Source organism: Triticum urartu, chromosome 1, assembly GCF_003073215.2.
Source record: "Triticum urartu cultivar G1812 chromosome 1, Tu2.1, whole genome shotgun sequence".
In the NCBI taxonomy this organism is placed as follows: domain Eukaryota; kingdom Viridiplantae; phylum Streptophyta; class Magnoliopsida; order Poales; family Poaceae; genus Triticum; species Triticum urartu.
The window spans coordinates 7,303,414-7,326,985 of record NC_053022.1 but is presented as its reverse complement, the minus strand read 5'-3'; the positions used below and the strand labels follow the sequence as shown (position 1 = coordinate 7,326,985).

The window sequence follows — 23,572 nt, the reverse complement described above, 5'->3', positions numbered from 1 at the left end:
GTATCTTGCTTTTACGAGATGGATTGCTGTGGCTTGTGTGCTACCAGATTGAATTTGACTGTCACATTTTTTGTATTTCTTCTTACCCCTTGTGCCAGGCTGCTCAAGTTCCTACAAGCATTCAAGTGCTGATTTGTTGATTCTACAGTCTACACTCAGGTATTCCATAACCTCATGATGAGGAATTCTTAGCTTGTTTACTACTCAAAGAGAGGAGCACAATTAAGGGTATCCCCAAGTACCGAAGCTGCTGCGATGATTTCAAACCCTTCAGGGAATAGATCACGACATGCTGCCATCATTCAGGAGAGCTTTCAGAGGTGGGATGCAGTCGAAGGGGCTCAAGGAGAACATATGTTGTTTCCTCAGCTTGAGAAACTATTAATCGAGTAATGCCCAAAGCTGATAGATTTACCTGAAGCACCAAAACTCGGTGTATTAGAAATTAAAGATGGCAACCCAGAGATCTTCCATTGGGTAGACAGATATTTATCTTCCTTGGTCAATCTGACATTGAAGCTAGTATACACAGAAACAACATCAGATGCTGAGTGCACTACAATTGTACCGGTGGACAGCAAGGAGAAATGGAATCAGAAATCCGCTATTACAGTTATGGAGTTAGGATGCTGCAACTCGTTCTTTGGAGCAGGTGGACTAGAGCAGTGGGACAATTTTGTACACCTTGAAAAGTTGGTAATCAGTAGATGTGATGTGCTTGTCCACTGGCCAGAGAAAGTGTTCCAAAGCTTGGTGTCCTTGAGGATGCTAGGGATTGGAAACTGCAAAAATCTGACTGGATGCGCAGAAGCTCCTCTTGAGCCATCAGCAACTGAGAGGAGTCAACTGCCATGTCTGGAGTATTTTGAGATAGTCGATTGTGCAAGTTTGGTAGAGATGTTCAGCGTCCCAACATCTCTCAAGAGCATTCATATTACCCGGTGCCGTAAGCTCGAGTCCATATTTGGCAAGCAACAGGGTATGTCAGAGTTAGTTGAAGGGTCTTCTTGCAGTGAGGCAATCATGCCCACGGCTGTATCAGAGTTGTCATCCTCATCCATGAATCACTTTTGTCCATGCCTACAAGAACTATGTTTACTTGGATGTGAAAGTTTACCAGCTGTCCTACTTCTTCCACCGTCCTTAAAAACCTTACAGACTGGTTACTGCAAGAAGATCATGCCAGCTGGGTGGGCTCCATAAACCATCAGCAGCAGTAGTATCAGCAAGAGAGCATTCACTTCCTCCTTGTCTCAAGTCTCTACACATATGGTCATGTGATGGCATGTTGGGGGGGATTCTCGGTCTGCCCATGTCCATCAGGGAACTGAGCATTGCCAGCAACAGTGGGTTCACATCACTGGAGTCTCTGCTGAGAGAGCACCCCCCATCGCTGGATGACCTTGCTCTTCAAAGATGCAGTACACTGGCTGGCATCCCTGCCGAATGAGCCGCAAGCATACATGTCTCTCAGGTCGCTTGAAATTAAAGGTTGTCCAGCTATAAAGAAGCTCCCTAGATGCCTGCAGCAGCAACTGGGCAGCATCAATGACAAAAAACTGGATGTCCGTTATGAAGGTATGCTGCACGTTTTTCTATCTTTGTCACATTTAACTAACAAATGCAATTATCGATCCCATCACATGTACAAGTCTGTTGTCCATTATTTTAATGTCATGTTGTACAAATATCCATGTTAGATTAGTTTGTACAGGCTCGTTCTGACATCATTTGTGATATATATACAGTAACGGCACTTAAACCGAAGACATGGAAGGAAATCCCTAGACTAGTCCGTGAGTGGAGGCTGGATGCTTGACAAGCCAGGGAACGCCAGCAATCCACCATGCAGAAGTAAACCGGGCGGGAATCACGTGGGAAGCATGCATTTTTTTTCGGCTTCAAACAATGTACTAGTATGTTATGTCATGATTGTTGTTGACTTTGGTTGAACTTTGACCTTTATCTTCTTAAGATTCAGATACTTGTAATGTGGATCAATCATCAACTTGAGCTTTTTTCTGGGTTTAGTGGAATTTGGGATAGTATCTATGTATGCATCTAGGAGTATTCGTTGTTTGGTTGAGAAAACATTGGCCTTTCCTTCAACTGGCTGAGAAGCTCTGTAAACTGTGATTTTTATCTGCTTTGATTTGATGCCGAGGATGGTACGCCGGCAATGATGGTTAATTACTGGGGAGATGTTGGCGGCGTGCTTGCCAAATCATCCATTTCCCAAGAGGAGGAATGAAAGCTTCAATTCGTTGCGAAACTGTCTTGTTTTGTGGAACTTCCTGGTGGCTACCTGTGATTGCTTGTAAAACTCAACTGTCGGGGCCTCTGGTGTAGGGCGGTCTGCTCTGCATTTGGTTTTCTGCTGTGCTGGTGTGAGCTACATATGCATCTATCTATCTAGTTTTAGCCGATGTTACTTTGTTGACAGGATATTTTCCCTTTAACTTGCTGAGAAACTTTGTAAACTGCGGTCCGGTTTTATCTGCTTCAATACTGGTGGAACGATGGTACGACGGGGCGATGCTGGTTACCAAATCATCCTTGTGCAGGAGGGAATAAAGCTTCAATCTGTCTGGTTGAGAAACCAACTTTCCAGCACTCTTTGGTCTGTAGACTGCTGAACGATGCTGAGAATTTCTGCTCCGTAGAGTGCTGGAAATGAATGCTGGCTTGTGATTGCTTCTACAACTCAATTGTACTGCACTGCAGTCGCTCTCGGTCGAGAACTGTTGGGACCTGTGATGTAGGGTGGTGACTGCTCGGCGTCGAGTCGAGCATTGCTGAATCACATCCCAGGCAGGCCGAGACGGTCCATTTTTCGTGTCCTTTGGGTGTCTGCAACAGGGGTTACTTCCATGTTGGCTCCAGTGTTGTATCTGAATAACACGACATTACAAACTTTGTCCACAAACCAGAATAAATACGTACGCTAGCTTGTCAAAAAGGGAATAAATCTACAGATGAGAGAGTGCACATTTCCATAACACTGAAGACGCATGCACAGCAGCAGCACTAATGATTCTTTTGATCAAGCAAAAAAAAAACTCGCTGTGGCTGAAGCTAGCTAAATCATGATCTTTGCAAGAGCAAAGTTTCATTTTGCGGCAGAATGTAGTATGCAAGTAACACGGAAAACGACCTGGCAAGAGGAAACAGTTGGTTTGATTACCTAATAATACTCATCGAAACACATCATTAATTCACGCCCGCAATTCAAGTTTCATATTGCAGCAGAATGTAGGGTTCCTTTGATTCAAAGGATTTGCATAGGAATTTTGGAGGATTAAAATCCTTAGGAATTTTTCCTATATTGATTGTTTGATTCATAGGATTAAATCCTATAGGATTTTTTCCTAAGGAATTTTTTGTACTACTTCCCATAGAATTTCTAACATCCAGTCAAACCTCTTTTAAAGAATCCTTCGTTTTTCCTATGATGCAATCAAACAACCTAAACTCCTATAGGATTGAGATGAGCATGACATTTCAATCCTATGTTTTTCCTATTCTCTTGTTTTTACAATCCTGCGAATCAAAGAGGCCCGTAGTATGTAAGTAACAGGGAACCCCTAAATTCAAGGACACTCGGACCTTCGCCCAGTCCAGTGCAACCCCTCACCGGAATCAAATCTACAGCCGATGTTGTTTCAGGTCTCACCAACAAGTCCAGGCAGGTTATTCATTCAGTCATGGACATGGTAGGAGGGGTGGTGTTTTTTTTTTGTGTGTCGGCTCGTTTTTTTATCGTGCGGGGGTATCGTCGAGGTGGAAACCGTGAGTACGAAACGCACCGGCACGCGCATTTTTGTGGATCAGAAGTGATGGTGAGAGGTGAGGCGAGGAAAAACCGCTTAGAGAAGATGGCGAGAGGTGAGGCGAAAATAACCATGGATGCCGGCCTACCAACTCCCGTTCTAGAAGTGAAGATCCAAATACTACTACTTTTTTAGGGGTACTATTACTTTACTGAGAGACCTAATTCATCACCTTCATATTGATCGTATCGGGCGTCGTCCAACTATTGTATCTCTCACTTGTACGACTGCACCTCGTATGTCGTCCACTACAGTCTTTTCTTGTTGAACTTTTCTCCTCCCAGTTCACCTATAGTACTTCAAAAATATGAAAAATCAAATAGTTTATGAATTAGAAAAAAAATCAAGGATTTAAAAAAAGTTGAAAGGGTAGACCGGTAACTTTTTAGAAACATTTCACAGAGTTTATAAAAAGTTCACAAATTTTGAAAAAATTCATGAGTTTGGAAAAAAATTCACGAATGTCAAAACATAATTCATGATTTTAAATAAAGTTCACAACTTCGAAAAGTTTATAATTTGAAAAAGGAAATAAAAATACACTAATTTGAAAGAAAAAAGTTCAAAAAAATTTAAATAAAAGTTTGTAATATGAAAAAATTCAAAAAAATTGGAAAACCTTCACAAATTTGAGAAAAGTCTAGGATTTCAAAAAAAATCAAACAATTTGGAAAAATAAAAACAACTTTGAAAAATGTTCACGAATTTGTGAAAAATTCATGAAATTGATAAAAAAAATAAATATGAAGAAAGAAAGAAAAATAAACTTAAAGAAGAACATGAAAAAAAGAGAAAAAGAAAAACCCATTTTGGGGAAAACCAAAAGGGAAAACGCCCAGACAAATCCTCAGTGCAATCATTGAAAAGGTTTCCAAAAATCCTTTTTAAAAAGATGTACATGGGCTGGCTCATTTACACACACATTGCAGTGGAGGAGTTTGCACCAGTAAGCGAATTGCACTGTAACCGGTGGTAAAGGCACGGAATGGGAACTGGGTACTTCACTAGTCATTGTCGTTGTCTGTAAGCTGCTTAAGCTTGTTTCCTGGTTCTTTTACCTTTTTTTTCTTTTTCAAAAGACATTTTAAACATGTGACTATTTTTTAAATTCATGAATATGTTAAAAATCGTAATAATTTCAATTCTGTCAATATTTGTAAATCCAGGAACATGTTTTGAACCATGTATATTTATTAATTCCGTGATCATTTTTAAATTAGCAATTATTTTAGATTTTTTGAAGTTTTATTCTAATTATGAACAAGTTTTAAACCATGAATATTGATTAATTCCATGATTGTTTTCCAAATTTTCAATCTTTTTATCAAATTCATGAAATTTTTAATTCATCAACAAGTTTTGAACCGTGAATTTTTTAATATTCATGAAAATTGTAAATCTGCAAACATTTAAAAAATCATTAAATTTTTAAAAATTCATCAAGGGTTTTAAATCCACGTCCATTTTTTCCAAATTGATGAAAAAATTAAAATACAAAAACTTTGTTTTCACATTTGTGAATTATTTAAATCTTTGAACATTTTTTGCAGATTTACAAACAGTTTATGCATTTCCTGATCCTATTCAAATTTGTGAACCTTTTATAAAACAGGCAGGAAGAAATAAAAAAAAAGTGGACGAGCAAATGAGCTAAGGCTAGTGAAGAAACTAATGAGCCACTTAGTCACGACACGAGAGGTAGCGAGCGTGAGCACCATAGCGCCTCTTATGCAGTAACAACAGTATGTAGAGCTGGTGGCGGTAGCCGGAGGAGAGCAGGGCATGGTTTACCCATGTGGGCTCTATTCTTAAGGACCCCCAAAACAAATCACAAGCCTAGCCCCAGCCATCGTTTTGCCGACTCTGCATCTCCTTTCCTCTTCCTAGGCCACCACCCATATCCCTATTTAGCGCATAGATCAATGTGTAGCAACCTAGCGTGTACCCCCCGAGCGCATCTCCCCACCGTATAGACCAACTCAATTTCATTTTTCATCGGTTTTGGAAAGGTTCTAGAACCTTCCCTGAACTTTTACTAATTTTCGTTTTTCATTTCTATTTTAGGTTTTCTGTCCTTTTCTTTTAAATTTTATTTTCATTATTGCTTTAATTTTCATTTTATTACAGTTTTAATTTTTACTTTTTCTTTTTCATTTGGCAAACAGATCTCAAAGTCGTGAACATTATTTTGAACTCGTGAACTTTCTCTGAATTTGGAAAGAACTGTTTTGAAATGATGAAAATTTTCGCAAAAATCCGCAAACATTTTTTGAATATGTAAATCTTTTTTGAATTCCTGAATATTTTTTGAATTTGTGAAGATTTTTTAAAATTCTATTTTTTTTAATCTCATGACGAGGTTTTGATTCGGTGAACATTTTTTGAAATTTGGGAACAAGTTTAGAAGTACATAAACATTTTTTTTCTTTTTGAAGAACATCTTTTGAAATTCATGAACATATTTTAGAATTCCTGGGTTTTGGAATCAAAGATAATTTTCCAAATTTGAGAACCAATTTGAAATACACAAAAGTTTTCTGATTTTTTGAATAATTTTTAAATATCATGATCATTTTTTGAATACATGAACATTTTTTAAATTCACGAATTTTTTTTAAAATCATGGATATATTTTTATTTCCTGCACATTTTTTTCAAAACATGGACATCTTTTGAATATGTGAACAAAATGATCATGATACTCTTGAACATTTTGTAAATTTAGAAAAAACTGGAATTCAAAAATATTTTAAGATTTTTTGAACTTATTTTAAAAGTGCGCAATTTGTTTGAAATTTGGAACTTTTATGAATCCCGGTTATATTTTTAAGATGGAAAAAGAAAACAATTAAATCAACAAACAAAGGCATCCTGCCCCGCACATGGGTCAGCCCAAAATCACGTATTGGGGTGGGGGAACGGGAGGTGCACGTCTGCTCCCTATTCAACGCATAGGTCGCTGAATAGGGGCTCCCGCTGCCACTGCCGCCTCCAAGGCCATCTGGACCGCTTGCCAAAATAAAGGGTCCCCCCCCCCTTTGTATTACAAAGCAACCATCACCAATACAACAATATTAGTGCTTTGTTGGGAAAAATCATCTCTTTCTCTTTATGTCGTACTGCAAATGTAGTGATTGGTTGCCATCTAGCAAGAATTATATATCATTTGAAAGTTGTATTGAGGGCCTTGCTGACGAAATACACCACCATAATTTTATTAATCTACTGTTTGATGGATCCAATTTAGTTAATTGTGCAACTAAATGATCCTTTAATACATTTCAACTGCTATTTGTGTGTGTATAAAAGCTGGTCTTGATAAATCTTTTGAATCCAGTGCATTTTCTCGGGTAACATTTATCTTCAGTTAGTTTGTAAATGATTTGGCAGCTGTTGAATGTGTTGATAGGTGGAGCTCCCACTGAATAGAGCGAGGGAGGTGGGCCATCTAATGGAGTAAGAGGTGAGCTATTCAATGTGTGGGTAGGCGGGGACATCTGCTGGCCTTTTATCTGGCAGATGAACACCATTGGCACCGTCCTCCCTGTTGCATCATTAATTACAAAGATGGTATTATTTTTGTTCACTATTTTAGCCAGTGAGCTATCGAAATTTTTAACCTTTGTGAGAAAAATTTTCCCTACAACTTTCACTTTCTATATTTTCTGCACTATTGCACATTTTTCTTTCTAAACAATTTTTTTTGAATGGTCGTTTTGTAACTAGTCTGTGTGAGTCAGAATGGCACGTTTTATCATTTCACGCACTTCTAAATGTTCTATTTTAAATTATACCGTAGTTGCTTTAGTTGACTTGTTTTGTTAATTTTGTTTCACCATTATTTTAGCAAGTATTTTCAGTCCTAGCTAACTTGCCACTTTCTGAAATGGTATTTATGTGAAGCTAAATAAAATGGAACATTATTCATGTGAATGTTAGACTATTTTCTTTCTACCGAAAAAACTTTCCTATTGTTGGAGTTAAATGTGGGTCAAGTTGCAAGATTAATTGCATTGCACAGTGGAAGCAGTGTTTGGACTCCACGGCAGTAGGCTGAATCATAACAGTGGTGTCGCACAAGTGGTGCTGCAAGACCAGACCAAAGTCTTTCGTTTTCACACGAGCTAGTAGCCAGTGACTTTAACTCTCAAGGGCCAGCAGGTAGTCCGGTGATGCATTTAACATCTTCGGTATACAACCCAGGCAAATAATGGTGGCCTGCAAAAATGTCATAGGCCTCAGCCCTTCTCTTTCTCACAGTGCAGAAGGCAACACTTCTTCCTTGCACATTTCTCTTTTCCATTCCGCACTACACTAGCTTGTGTGTTCTCCTGTGCTGTGTTGAGTGTGTTGTGCTACACCCAGTTGAAGCGTTAGATGAGAAGCGCGCGGGGGGGGGGGGGGCACATGCCCCCTGTCCACCCCATAATAGTGTACCATTATATTCTACAAATCACGAAACCAATATGGTGATCCACATGACCCGTGCTTCTAAAAACAAGTACACTCAGCAATCTCGCCCTGGGCCTCCTCCTCTCCATACTCCGTATCCACTCGCAACCACTCAGCCGCCGCACTTGGAATACACCTACCAAGCAAATATACAATATCTAGCCTCCTCCCTCCGAGATTTACTTCCGCCTCACCCAGCCTTTTTTGAAGCAGGAAGATCAGGCACAGTTCAAAATGCCATATATGCCCTTGCATTGTGACGTGGCGATAGTAACGCCTCCTCGGCCATCCGAATGGCCCAGGAACGCTGCCCACTCATGAAGGGGGTGATCATATTCACTGACCCCTGCATCGCCCGCTTCTCCAATGTGGACTTCCCGCACGAACCACTCAACAACAAGTGGAACTGTTAGTTACAACTACAATTAGTTGTCGCGTCCCTTTCCATTCTCCACATTTCTGAATTTCCTAATTAATAACACGCAAGGTTAAAGCTTCATCTTGTTGAGAAATTTACTTCACTCTGTGTTGAGTGTTTGTGCACATTAATTTTGGTACTGGCAAATGTGTTGTTATCTTAGCGACTTGGTTTTGTTGTCATCACTTCTCACTTTCTCGCCAACTTTGGAGAACAGCGTGATTGTTGTTGTAATTATACTGTTAGTCTAATCTCATGCTTGCTTATAAAAAAGAATGACACAAGTTTTTTAAGAGGAAGGAGAAAAAGGGAATGAAGAAGTTGGTTTAAATGGCAGTTCAACTCATCCTCATCAGTTTTTTTCCTTTTTATTGAAGAACAGAACCCATCCCCATCCGTAGAGCAGGCCGCGGGTGAGGGGCGAGAGCGGGCCGGGTTCCAAATCACGAGCCCAGCCCAGCTTTGCCGACTCTGCATCTCTCTCCCCTTTTCCCTCTTCGCCGAGCGGAGAGGAGGACGCCTGGCCCGCGGACCACCGCCACCTCCATGGCTGCGGGTGAGGGATGACAGTTCAATAATTTTGAAAATTTCATCGATTTTGAATTTTTTTTATCAATTTTTGAAAAAAATCACAATTTTGAAAAATGTTCATCGATTTTGAAAAGTTCACAAACTTATAGAAATAGTTAATTTTTTGGAAAAATTCCATAAATAGTTCATCAATTTTTCAAATTTAAAAAAAGTTCATCGATTTGTTTTTTAGAAGAGAAACCATGGCCGTCGGTAGAGCAGGCCGTGGGTGAGGGACGAGAGCGGGCCAAATTCTGAAAGACTTCCCAACCCAAATCAAATCACGAGCCCAGCCCAGCCCAGCTTTGCATCTCCCTCTCCGCTCTCCTCTTCGCCGAGCGGAGATGAGGACGCCCAGCCCGCCGGACCGCCGCCGGCGCAAGCCACCGCCACCTCCAAGTCCGTCCGCGCTGCTTCATGCTGCGGCTACTCGCTGGCGCAGTCAGTCTCCCGAGTCCCACCACCGCCGCTCGCGTTCCGGCCGTCCGTCCGTCCATGGCGGCGACAGCCACCGGCATCAGCAGGGCAAGCGTGGCGGGGGGCAACGACATCGGCACCGAGTTTCGGCCTCCAAACCCACATCCCGCCCACCCGCCACCACCGCTGCCGCTGCTCAAGGTATTCCGCACTGGCCGGTTCCCCTCCTCTTCCCTTCCTTCCTGCCCCCAAATCTCAGAAATTTTGCATAAAACCATGGTCTAGCCACACCTATGCTCAGCACCACACATCTCACTATAGCTTCTACAGGGATCTGTGCATGGCGGGTTCAGTAAAGCATAGCAGGAACAATCAAGAGATGGGTTACAAGGCCTACGCATGCTAATAAACCTACTGAATGCTAGCAATGTAGAGAATAAATTAGTGCACTTGCCTGGGATGTCTCCCATGCACCTGCTCTATTTATAATTGTTTAATCCCTCGCTATGCGGGCCAGCTACCAATAATGATGATTTTGACATTGAAAATGATCTTGTACTGTCATATATGATATACAAATACTCCAGTTTAGAAACGGCTATCCTTTTAAAGACATTCGCAAAAGCAAGAATAGACTGTACTACGCCGTATATTAAATGGGTTCAGGTTCTTTCTTATAGAAGTGAGGCCAAATTTTGATTTCTCAGCAAAAAGAAAATCTAGCCACGAGTGCGGCTTGTCTTTGGGTGTGCTATGCATTTGGTTTTGTCGAGAGACAAAGATTACTGTATTGTTGGTGCCAACATTTAAGGAAAGTCTGAAGCAGTGCGCCATTTATTTTTGGAACCGGAATTATGACAGGGAAAGCATTTCAGTTCACATAAAGTAAAGAAAAATCACCATACAAAATCCAAGGTGGACACCAAAATATTTAAAACTATTTTGTAAATACAAAACCAATGTGACATTTCCTTAATCTTGAATGTGAGAAAAATGCGTGTAGCATGTTTCTTTTTCGTTTTCTTTTTTGAGAATTGCTTGTAGCATGTTTCATAATACGAAGCTAGAAGTTTCTGCTGTAGGCACTCATACTCAGCACAGAAATATGGTGAGGGGAGATGAACAGTGCCAACAGGCCTCAAACAGAATATCATTGTTTTGAAATTATAGGCTTGGGCTCTTGTGCTACAATAACATGGGGAGGTGAGCCAGCCCACCATGTTTATAAAAATATGTAGCTTGTGCAGGCCTAGTCAACCATGAAGGAGAAAGGGATTAAAGTAAACAATACGAGATCAAAGAAATTTGAATAATGACAGGGCCCGGATCCACATGTGAGCTCTGCTAGATCGGATGGTGCCGAGCATAGGTTCGAGTGAGCCATGGTCCAGAAACACTCCTCTCCCCCAAATCTCCACCCTAACCACCATTTCCCCGCAGGTTCCTTAGAAATTAGCGAGGTGAGGCAGTGCGGTTTCGCCAGATAAGTTAAGGAGAAGGAGGTGAACTAGATAGATAGAGGCTGGGAAATTTGTTTTGTTCCCTAGCCTAGATAGATGTTGCTCAACTCTGCACATCCGAAACCAGAGTTGCCTTCCAGATTACCAATGATTCGTCACTCGGTATGTATTCTTTCCATTTTCCGTGTTCGAATTTCCTGTAATATGTTCTGCAAAATCACATCTCATACTGCAAATCTAGTGGTCGGTTGCCATATAGCGAATTTCTATCGTAGAACGTGCTTGTCTCTGCACAGGGCCCTGAATTTGGACTGCTCTAATCCATCTGAGAGCTCAGGCAGTTAAAGCTTGCTAGGGGCTTCACTCCTGGAATAAGTGATAAGAGGCCTGAAACCAACCTCAGATGAGCGGAATGCGAGTACAAGCTGCATTTTCATTACCTCTTCTGTTTGTTTCTCTGTCTCCTTAGAATCATCTGGTTTTGGTTTCATAAAATAGAATGTCAAATGATGACGATTGACGAGTGATATTACTTTCAAACCTTACCATCATCTAGTTTTGGTCTCATCGAACAGAAAGTCAAATGATGATGGTTGACGACTGATATTACTTTCAATGGTTACTAGTCTCTTATGTTCTCCGCATGAATTTAAGAGGCACACCCTTGACATGTATCGCCCGGTAGTGGGTCATAACACTCTAAGCAAGTCATTACAGTATAATATTCACCTGCAGTCACCCAGTAGTATTTTCAATCCATGCTAACTTGCCTATTAATCTGAATACGATACCATGATATATTATGCATTATCAAATGCTGCCATGATGTATTGCTGCGCCTGTGACAATATAGACTTTTCTTTCCTGAAGCACACATAATCATGTATATGTTTAAATCTTCACTGAAACTGTTGTTCTAAATAAGACCATGGTCAACATTAATGGTAGGTCGCTCCTCATGATGAGAATGCAGTTGCTTCAGTTTCTAAAAGAGCACTGACCCATTAGGCTGCATTTCTTATTCCTGTTTTTGTGGTTCATGTATATATGTAAATCAAGTGCTTAGAGGGTAATTGTTGTTCTCCTGCATAGATAGCCCACATTTAGGATATACACCATACCATTGTATACATCATTATATCTCCTTTACAATAGCTGAGCTACGTATGAGGCAACATGCAGCATAAGTGCTTAAAGGTTCAGTGCCTGTTCACTTGCTATTATTTTGAATTCTAGTCTCTGTATAGATATCAGTATACATTTGCCTGGGAGAGAGGGAGACCATGAGTAATTTATTATGTTCTTTGTAGGTTATTCAAATGGTTCCTTTAATGGACCGGCTGCTCAAACTGGAAACTGGTTCCTGCAACTGGACAAGATGAAGGGATGCTTGAATATATTCCTTCCAATTTGTTTGCACAGGTAACTCATATTCAGGATCATGGACTCCCAGTAGCAAGTGCTGGGTTTTCAAAACGACTTGTTAATTCTTTTTTCCATTGGGAAAAGGTATTCTACGCATTCTGCTTCATTTCTTTGAGTACATTCTCTTCTACAGAAAGTTACATTCATTATTATTTTTTGCTTGCTCTCGGATTTTATCAGAGCATCACAGTGTTATAAGTTACATACAAAAGTTCCATCCTGACAAAGATGGCCCTTTTTGTATAACTGCCAATGCTTGGAAACGCCTATAAAAGGCTTTGCTGGTTACTCTGTCATGACATATATGATGGGTGCTGGATACTGCTTTGTTTTTGCCTTTTTTCAAGCTTAGAAATAAACATACAGAAATTTTTCTTTCAGTTTTCTCTAAATTCAGCAATCTTCAACTGTCAATCTTGTAGTGCTGCATCTCGTAGAGCATTCTTTTTTTCCTTCAGAGCAAATTGAACTTATTTGCACCAAACTTCATTTCTGTTCTTCTGATTACTGTTCAGCAATCAAACTGGTTGTTTGTCGTGTTTCATTTTCTAAGGATTATATAACGCAACTAGGTGTTTATTATTTCTCACCACTATTCTATTTATTAATACCTTCTGCATCATGTTGTTTGTCAAGCATGTTGGTGCTCTGTCCTGAAAAAAATCATCTCTTCATCTTCGCATAATACTGCAAATGTAGTGGTTGGTTTCCATCTAGCAGGGATGCTATATCTTTTGAAGGTTGTATTGAGCAAGTTGTTGACGAAATATACCACAATAGTTAGTATTTTTGTTTTTGGTGTAAGCATGCCTTTTTTATTCAATCCGCTGTTCAATTGGTCCAGTCTAGTTAATTGTAAGATTAAAAGATGCTTTCACACATTTCTATTGATCTTTGTCTGTTTGTGCGCAAAAGCTGGTCCTAATGAATATTCTGAATCATGTGTGTTTCCTCTGATAACATTTATTTTGACCTCGTTTGTAAATGATCTGGTTGCTTATTTTGTTTAGGATAATGTGCAGAAGGCTAAGCAAGCACTTGAACTAACAAGAAAGTGTGGAACAATTGATGTAGCTGATGCACTAGAGCTTCTCTCACCAGATTCTGAAAGCGAGGAAGTAAGCTATCTAGCATCTCTATGCGTGCTTCCATTTTTCTTAGATGTCTGTGTGCTATGAGGTTTTCAGATTTATTAGATTTGTTCGCGCGAAAAAGATTTTTCGATGGGTTTATAGTTTTTTGTTTGTCACGCTTGCTTGTGAATTAGTCGTAATTATGCAATTTTTGTTCTGGAGTTTCTCATGAAAAATTGCTGTATGACAACATGTGTCTTTTCGTCAAGTCTGTATATTTAGTTTCCGCCATCTTTTACGCTTTATTAATGCTCCCTTCAAATCATATTTTAGTAGAAGTAGGGATACTCACGTTTGTGAACTATATCTAGTTTAAGCGCTATTGCTGAGTGGAGACATTTACCTTTAACTTGTTCAGATGCTTTTTGAAACTGTGGTTTTATCCGATTCATTACTTGGGGAGAAATTCTGATACCGATCTCATATTTGTAGATGTGATGAGCTGCTTGCCTCAGTTGTACTGTTCATGCGTCTTCTTCATTGATAGAGAGAACTTACTGACCGGGGAGAAACCCTAGTGAACAATTTATGTGACTGGGGAAGCCAACGTGTGAGTGGAGCAATCCCATGACCCCAACCCATCCATCAGCATCCCCTTTTCCAAAGAAGCCCTCTTTGCCAAAGAAGAGCATCCCCTTTTTTCCAAGGAAGAAAGAATCAAATTCCTTCCCCACAGGAGAGAGCACGTCTCCTCCAAAATACCTGCTCCCACAGATCCTATTCCCACCGACGACCCATCTGTAAGATAACTACAGTTCCATTAGCAGCTAGTTAAACACGCCAAGAACTACACAATAACTATTAAAACGATTAAGAAAAATAATTTCAAAAAGGAAAACAAATAAAAGGAAACATAAGTATGATAGAAGCAAAATAAGACAAGAAAAATACGAAAAAGTACATAAATGCACCTAGAAGCTGAAAAGGTACATAAATGCACCTAGAAGCTGGAACTGTCACCGCTAAAACAAAAGAGCCTGGTTGCTAGTTCGAGCTAATACCGAGGGGAATGTTTTCAGGTCTAGTTAGCAACCTGACAAACCTGGAAGGAGAGAGTACTGCCTAGAAATAATATCTAGATAGAGAGAGGCACTACCGGAATCGCACCCTATGCCGACGGCCAGGACCGTCGGCATAGGCCTGAGTCCCGTCGGTATAGGCCTATGCCGACGGCCCCCGTCGGCATAGGGCCGTCGGCAACATATGCGCCGGCACAGCCAGGGAGGCCGTCGGCACAGAAAAGCCGTCGGCATATATGATACACCGACGGGGGCCGTACATCTATGCCGACGGCCCCGGCCGTCGGCAACGATCACGCCTAACGGCGGCCGCTGTCAAGTCTGCCCAACCACTAGTCGCCACGTGGCGCCCCTATGCCGACGGCCTAGCCGTCGGCTTAGTCAAAAGCTATGCCGACGGCTAGACCGTCGGCATAGGTGTGCCACGTGGCGACCAGCCGTTGCTCGTGGACCGGGGATGTGCCGACGGCTCGGCCGTCGGCATAGTCCTTCATATAGAGCTCCCAGTAGCTGACACATGGGCGCCTATGCCGACGGCCTGGCTGTCGGCTTAGTTTCAAACTATGCCGACGGCCAGGCCGTCGGCATAGGCGCCCACGTGTCAGCTACTGGGAGCTCACGCTAGCCCTATGCCGACGGCCTAGCCGTCGGCATAGTTTGCTTTTGCTTTTTTTTTTCTTTTTTCTGTTTGTTTTCAGATCAATTCAATTCAAATAGCAGCACATATCAGCAGATATATATGATGGGATAGACATATAAAACACAACGGGATATCATCCGGCACCATCACAACAATATATGCATAAGCATCATCACACACAAGTCTCTAAATGAACATCATCACAACCAACATAAGCATAAGCATATAGAGAAGCACACAAGTCATCTAAATGATCATCACCACACACAAGTCATCTCAAGCATCATCACCACACAAGGATCATCGAGCACCGCGGAGGTCGTCACCGCCAAGACGGCCAAAGCCCAGGTCGTCACTGCTAGCGACAGCGCTACCGCCAAGACCGCCTCCACCTCCTCCTCCGCCTCCATGGATCGAAGTGGTCGGGCTCCGTGTCTCCGGAGTGCTGCGAAGACCACCGCCAACGGTAGATCCACCTGTTCCCTACATGTTGAAAAGACATATGCACGGGATCTATGACTGTGTTGAAAGGCATGACATGCTTTGGGTGAATAGATTGGGGATGAACTAACCGGCGAGGGGCCAGCGTTCTGTGCCACAAACTCCTCAAAGCTCATCAGCACTGGATGTGCTGGAGGGCATTGTGCTGTAGGGAACTGAGGACACCTGCCGGCCGCCATATCCTGAAAAGCCTGCTGCATCTGGCTATCCCTCTACACTTGGTGTTCATAAAGCCTCTGATGCCACGCCATGGTCTCCTGGCGTGTGTACTCCATGTAACTCCAGATACGCTTCGGAGTAGGCCTTCTTCCTCCCTGCGGTCTTCTTGCCGTAGTACTTGGGCTGGCCAGGCTTGGGGTCCTTCCGCGTATGGGCGATCTCCCATGCCTGCATGTGTGAGAGCGGCCGCTTCAGTTTCTCCTCCTGCACCACCAAACAGAGGTTAGTCATACATAAGAAAGTGATGGTAAATAGAAGAAGAAGAATGTTTAATGGGGTTAGTCATACATTAACTGCCTTGTGGAGATAGTGGTTTCGGTTTCCCTGAGCATGTACTCCCTCCGTCCCTCGGTTAGCCTTATTTTGGGTTCTCATAGCCGCCCAGGCTCCAGCCTCATCACACCAAAGATCCACCAATGCCGCCCAGGACTCGTCTTTTCCATAACACCAATTTGATGCATCCCCCAAGAAAAATTATGATACAGACAAACCACCACTGGATAGACTTCCAAAACTTGTCAGCGGGCAGAGGTATCTCCTTTTATTGGATGATGTCTGGAACAGAGAGGTCCATAAGTGGGAACGTTTGAAGGTCTGTCTTCAGCATGGTGGCATGGGTAGTGCAGTGTTGACAACAACCCGTGATAAACAAGTTGCTGAAATTATGGGTGCAGATAGAACCTACAATCTCAATGTTTTGAAGGATAGCTTCATAAAGGAAATTATTGTGGCTAGAGCATTCAGTTCAGAGAATGAAAAGCCTCCCGAGCTACTCGAGATGGTTGGTGAGATTGTGAAGAGATGTCGTGGCTCTCCTTTAGCTGCAACTGCACTAGGATCTGTACTTCTTACCAAGACCAGCGTGCAAGAATGGAAGGCTATATCATCTAGAAGCAGTATTTGTACCGAGGAAACTGGAATTTTGCCAATACTGAAGCTTAGCTACGATGATTTGCCACCACACATGAAGCAGTGCTTTGCTTTCTGTGCCATATTTCCCAAGGATTACAAGATTAATGTGGAGAAGCTTATCCAACTATGGATTGCAAATGGCTTTATCCCAGAACATGAGGAAGATAGTCTTGAAACCACTGGAAAGCATATTTTCAATGAACTAGCATCAAGGTCATTCTTTCTGGACATAGAGGAATTTAAGGGCGACAAGCAGTATTGTTTCAGAACTACATGCAAAATACATGATCTTATGCATGATATTGCAATGTTTGTTATGGGAAAGGAATGTGTCGTTGCAATTAAGGAACCGAGTCAAATCGAGTGGCTTTCGGATACTGCTCGGCATTTGTTCTTGTCATGTGGAGAACCAGAAGGTATTTTGAATGATATGGACAAAAGATCCCCTACTATCCAAACTCTGCTATGCAATAGTTATGTACAAAGCTCATTGCAGCATCTCTCAAAATATAGATCTTTGCATGCCTTGAAGCTCTCTCTGATAACAGAATCATTTCTACTCAAAGCAAAGTATCTGCATCACCTGAGGTACCTTGATCTCTCAGAAAGTTCTATCAAAGCACTTCCTGAGGATATAAGTATTCAGATATAAGAGGAGTAAAGAACACTGGGAGTATTATTCCAGAACAACATGTAAAATCCACGATCTTATGCATGATATTGCAATGTCTGTTATGGAAAAGCAATGTGTTGCTGTGACTATGGAGCTAAGTGAAATTGAGTTGCTTGGAGATACTGCTCGACATTTGTTTTTCCCATGTGAAGGAACAGAAGGTATTTTGAATGATTCTTTGGAGAAAAAATCCCCTGCCATTCAAACTCTCATATGTGATAGTCCTATGCAAAGTTCATTGAAGCATCTATCAAAATATAGCTCTTTGCACGCCTTGAAGCTCTGTATCAGAGGCACAGAATCATTTCTTCTGAAATCAATGTATCCGCATCACCTGAGGTACCTTGATCTCTCAACCAGTTCTATCAAATCACTTCCTGAAAATATGAGTATTCTATATAACCTGCAAGTGTTGGACCTTTCGAACTGCTCTTATCTTGATCGACTTCCAATGCAAATGAAGTATATGACTTCCCTCCGTCACCTCTACACTCATGGATGTCGGACGTTGAAGAGCATGCCTCCAGAACTAGGAAAACTAACGAACTTGCAGACGCTGACATGTTTTGTGGCAGCAGTTACCGGACCGAATTGCAGTGATGTTGCAGAGCTGCAGAATTTAAACCTTGGTGGTCAGCTGGTGATATGTCATATTGAAGCGGAAGCGGAAGTGGCATATCTTGGTAAGAAGAAGGATCTCAAAGAACTGACACTAAGATGGACTTCTGTTTGTGACAGCAAGGTTCTCGACAATTTCGAACCTCATGATGGGCTGCAGGTTCTGAAGATATATTCCTATGGAGGAGAGTGCATGGGTATGTTGCAAAACATGGTTGAGATATATCTTTTTCATTGTGAAAAATTGCAATTTTTGTTCAGATGCAGTACAATCTTCACTTTTGCAAAACTGAAGGTGCTTATGCTAGACCATCTGTTGGGTTTTGAGGGATGGTGGCAAATAGATGAGAGGCAAGAAGAACAGACAACATTTCCTGTGCTTGAGGAGTTGTTTATAAGTAATTGTGGAAAGTTGGCAGGATTACCTGAAGCTCCATTGCTGCAAGGACCGTGTGGTGAAGCTGGTTATACATTGGTACGCTCAGCATTTCCTGCCCTAAAGGTGCTCAAAATGGAAAACTTGGAGAGCTTTCAGAGATGGGATGCAATCGAAGAGACTCAAGGACAACATATAGTGTTTCCTTGTCTTGAGAAACTATCAATTGAGAAATGCCCAAAGCTGTCAGTGTTGCCTGAAGCACCATTGCTAGAAGGACCTTGTGGTGAGGGTGGTTATACATTGGCACACTCAGCGTTTCCTGCCCTAAAGGTGATCGAAATGAAAGACTTGCAGAGCTTTCAGAGATGGGATGCACTCGAAGGGACATTGTTTCCTCAGCTTGAGAAACTGTTAATTCAGAGATGCCCAGAGATGATAGATTTACCTGAAGCGCCAAAACTCACTTTATTGGAAATTCAAGATGGCAAGCAAGACATCTTCCATTTTGTAGTCAGATGTTTGTCTTCACTGACCAATCTGGTACTGAACCTAGAAGGCACAGAGACAACATCAGAGGGTGACTGCACTTCAATTGTACCCATGGACAACAAGGAGAAATGGAACCAGAAATCCCCTCTTACGGTTATGGAGTTAGGATGCTGCAACTTATTATTTGGATCAGGTGCCCTAGAGCCGTGGGACTATTTTGTACATCTTGAAGAGTTGAAAATTCATGAATGTGATGTGCTCGTCCACTGGCCAGAGAAAGTGTTCCAAAGCTTAGTATCCTTGAGGAAATTGGAGATTAGTGAGTGCAAAAATCTGACCGGATACGGAGAAGCACCTCTTAAGCCATTGGCATCCGGAAGGAGTCAACACCTGCCAGGTCTGGAGTCTCTTCAGTTAGAGTATTGTCCAAGTTTGGTAGAGATGTTCAATGTCCCGGCATCTCTCAAGATAATGAATATTGAGTGGTGCCCTAAAGTTGAGTCCATTTTAGGCAAGCAGCAGGACATGTCTGAGTTACTCCAAGGGTCTTCTTGTAGTGAGGAAATCATGCCCACAGCTGTATCAGAGTTGTCATCCTCACCCATGAATCACTTCTGTCCATGCCTAGAAAATCTATGTTTGTCTGCATGTGATAGTTTACCGGCGGTTCTAAATCTTCCTCTGTCCTTAAAGACCTTAGAAATTGATGACTGCACTAGTATTCAAGTCCTATCATGCCAGCTGGGTGGGCTCCAGAAACCAGAAGTCACTACCACCATGAGCAAAAGTCCTATCATGCCAGAGCCACTAGTAGCAGCAACAACTGCAGGTGAGCATTTACTTCCTCCCCATCTTGAAACTCTAGAAATACGGGACTGTACTGGTATGTTGAGGGGAACTCTCCGTCTGCCTGCACCCCTCAAGAGATGCAGTTGACATCGCTGGAGTGTCTGTCGGGAGAGCACCCCCCATTGTTGGATGTCCTTAATCTTCAAAGATGCAGTACCCTGGCATCCCTACCGAATGAGCCGCAAGTATACAGGTCTCTTTACTTTCTTGCAATTATACGCTGTCCTGATGTAAAGAAGCTCCCTAGATGCCTGCAGCAGCGCCTGGGCAGCATTGCCATCAAAGGACTAGATGCCCGTTATGAAGGTATGCTTGCAGCACGTCCTTCTATCTTTGCCACATTTAATAAACAGATGCAGTCATCCATTCCATTAAATCTACCACGCCGGCATGTCTGTACAAGTTTGTTCTCCATTATTTTACTTTAGTATGATATATATTTTTATGTTACATTAGTTTGTACGTGTTTGTTCTGACGCCATTTGCGATATGTGCAGTGATGGCACTTAAACCAAAGACATGGAAGGAGATACCAAGGCTAGTTCGAGAGCGGAGGCAGGCCACTCGAGAAGCCAAGGAACTCTGGCAGTCCATGCAGGAGTAAACAAGGAAGAAAGGGCATGGATTTTGATTCATTTGAGCAATGTATAAGATTATGTCGTGACTGTAATCAATCGGCTTTGTTGAGCTTTGGCCTCTACCTAGTTCAGATATTTGTAATGTGAATCAAACGAATCTCCCCGATTCAGTACAAGTTAGGATAATATACTCACATGTGTGTCTGTGAGCTATCTATGTATCTATCTGTTTTTGCTTGGCTTAGTTAATTGAGAAGACACAGGCTTTTTGCTTGTTCAAGAAACTTTTTCAACTCTGGATTTTCTTGGATGATAGGCCTGATCCCTGATTGTTGCTCTGCTAGGGGGATGGCCTGTGATTTTTGCTTCTACAACTCAACTGTACCGCAATCGTTCTTGGTCAAGAACTGTCGGGGCCCGCGGTGTAGGGCGACTGCTGCTTGGCGTTGAGTCGAGCATCTCTGAATCGACGTCCTGGACCTTGGCCGAGACGATCTCATCTTGATCTGGTTTGCTGCTGTCTGCTGGCCTTGGGGTGTGTACAACATTCCTGTCATGCATGTAGCCCAGTGTTGTATCTGATTAGCTTGCACCATACAATCTTTTGTCCACCTAAAGACCGGGGAGTATCACAAGATGATTTAATCCCAATATTTATGCCTAATAACGTATACAAGGTTCCATAATTTTTTATCAACCACTTAGACATGGATTTTGCCAATAACCAGCAAAGCAGCAGCAGCAGCAGGTGATTTTTTTTATCCCACAATACATGCTGCAGCTGAAGCTAAATCACATTAATTTGCAGCACAATGTATTCGACACGGAAGAATCAACATACGATGGTTATTCAAACTCATCCCAAACAAACGAGCTAAAATCCAAGGAACCCTGCAAATTTTGCAGCACAATGTATGTAAACATCAATTTTGAGCCCTGCAAATTCATGTTTCATTTTGTAGTATTTAAGTAACATGGAACCACGCCCTAAATTCAAGGACACTCATGGCATCACCAGAATTAATCTACAACGGATGGTGTTTCAGGTCTCACCAAAAATCCTGACAGGTTATTCAATCAATCATCCCGACAGAAGCAAAATCATGTGCTCGACACCTCGCTCACTCGCTCCGACTCGCAACCCCTGATAAAAGTCTTTGTTCACTTGTATGCAAGCAGCGTAAAGTGTCCTAAGAATTTGAGGTGTATTCGTATGATGAAAGATATGATAATAACTCCTTACTGACTTGGTCAATACCTATCACATGCTTACGAGGATGTAAAATAATGAAATCAAATGCAGTTAGCAGTAGAATGACAGTTAGAACCAGAGCTGCGCCGACAATTGTCATTTTGCCTTCTCTTCACAATTAAAATTAGCAGTGCCTTTAAATTGGCTAAAATGAGCCAATTTCAAACCCATTTTCACTCATATTTCATGATGCAAAGGACTGGGGCTAATCCCTCCTCTTACTTCCTAGATGAATGATGGTTGATGTGACTGGAAGTAACATATATAACGTGCATATTACGTTCTTGTACTACCTAAAAGGGTGGTTTGTTTGGATCATTCAAGAGTAACCTGTTTGCAGATGCACATTCAACTATGTTGGCGATAATCCTGACCGCCGCTAGTCGCCGAAGTACTGTCTCTGACAACTGTACTGGCCGATGCTTTTGGCCCAGCCGGCCTTGCTTAGTGGCTTTAATTCTCCTACATATACACGAACATCCCATGCACACGCACGCACACACAGCCGGCCACAATACTCGCCACTAGAACGACCTTCATGCACGTACCCAGGCCACTAACGCATGACCTTTTCCTATGGCCAGTAATGCACGGACGACCCATCTTTCCTAGAATCTCTCCCGGACCTAGACCACCCGCTAAGGGCATGTACAATGGTGCTAGCTTAGAAGTGCCACGTAGATTAATTGGTGAGGTGGAGGAGAGAGAAACCGAAAAAAGGGTCTTGCCTTCGCTTATTTAAGCGATGACATCTTAGGTCCGATTTTGACGCGATCGGTGATCCGTGCGCCGAACGGCCACAGCCGGATCCTTCTCGTTGCCTCGCGCGAAAATTTTCTCCTTGCCGCGCCTTTGTTCCTTCTCGCCCAACCTGCGCGCCAAATTACTCATCCCGATCCTGGAGCCCGCCAGAAGAAACCTAGGGCCGCTACCCCCATAAATCCACGGCCGCAGACTTGATCCTCCACCCGTGCGCCTTGCAGGTTCCTTGAGCACCAACATGGCTGGCAATGGGAGGAAGAAAGCGGCGCCCCCATCCCAGGTGATGGACGGAGCAGACGGACAAGACCCAAAATATGGCGTCCCTCCCCTGCCGATGGGGCGACCTGAAGCTGCCGCAGCCGCCGTAGCGGCATCGAACGCTTGGTTGGCTGGGCATGCTGCCGCTAGATCCGATTCTTCCCTTCAAGTTGATTGGTAAGGTTCACCGTCCTCTAGTTCCATACCTGTAAGATTAAGCTTTGACATGTGCTCGTTCAAGTAGCTGCTTGATTAATCTTTAGATCTGGACACTCCGGTCGATCATCCATCTAAATTTGTTTCAAGTCAATTTGTGCAGTTTTAATTTTGTATCAGTCCAACGCTATGTAATCTATTATGAGAATTAAGCTTGTGCCAAATCCTGTACATATTCTGTGCAACTAGGTGATGATTCATATGCTGATACATTAGTCAGAAAAATTATTTTTCCTGATCATGCCCATTTCAGTTCCGGATCATACATAGTCAGTGCAATATTTATTAGTACAATTTCTGCACTTGTTGATTAAGTATTTTTAAGATTTAATTTTCCATAACCATATGCATACTCTTGTTCTAAGGATGGTTTCATGGAAATAATCCAGATGCAATTAGTTGATGATGGTTTCGAAACAATAGTCCAGATGCAATTACTTGATGATCCCCATACTGATATGGTCATGATTCCAACTAATTACAAGATTTTGTTAGTAGATGT

At 42.2% G+C, this 23,572-nt stretch overlaps 1 protein-coding gene and 2 pseudogenes across 1 annotated transcript; all 3 read left to right on the top strand.

Moving 5' to 3' along the window:
- Positions 1-255: 255 nt before the first annotated feature.
- Positions 256-1,819, top strand: LOC125532497 (annotated as a pseudogene).
- A 7,703-nt stretch (positions 1,820-9,522) lies between these two features.
- On the top strand, positions 9,523-14,027 carry LOC125519028. The gene is made up of 3 exons (XM_048684171.1): positions 9,523-9,888; positions 12,458-12,569; positions 13,583-14,027. Exons 1-3 carry the CDS (start codon positions 9,615-9,617, stop codon positions 13,617-13,619), a joined length of 423 nt encoding a protein of 140 aa, XP_048540128.1. The 5' UTR covers positions 9,523-9,614; the 3' UTR covers positions 13,620-14,027.
- A 2,508-nt stretch (positions 14,028-16,535) lies between these two features.
- LOC125532496 lies at positions 16,536-20,840 on the top strand (annotated as a pseudogene).
- Positions 20,841-23,572: the final 2,732 nt, after the last annotated feature.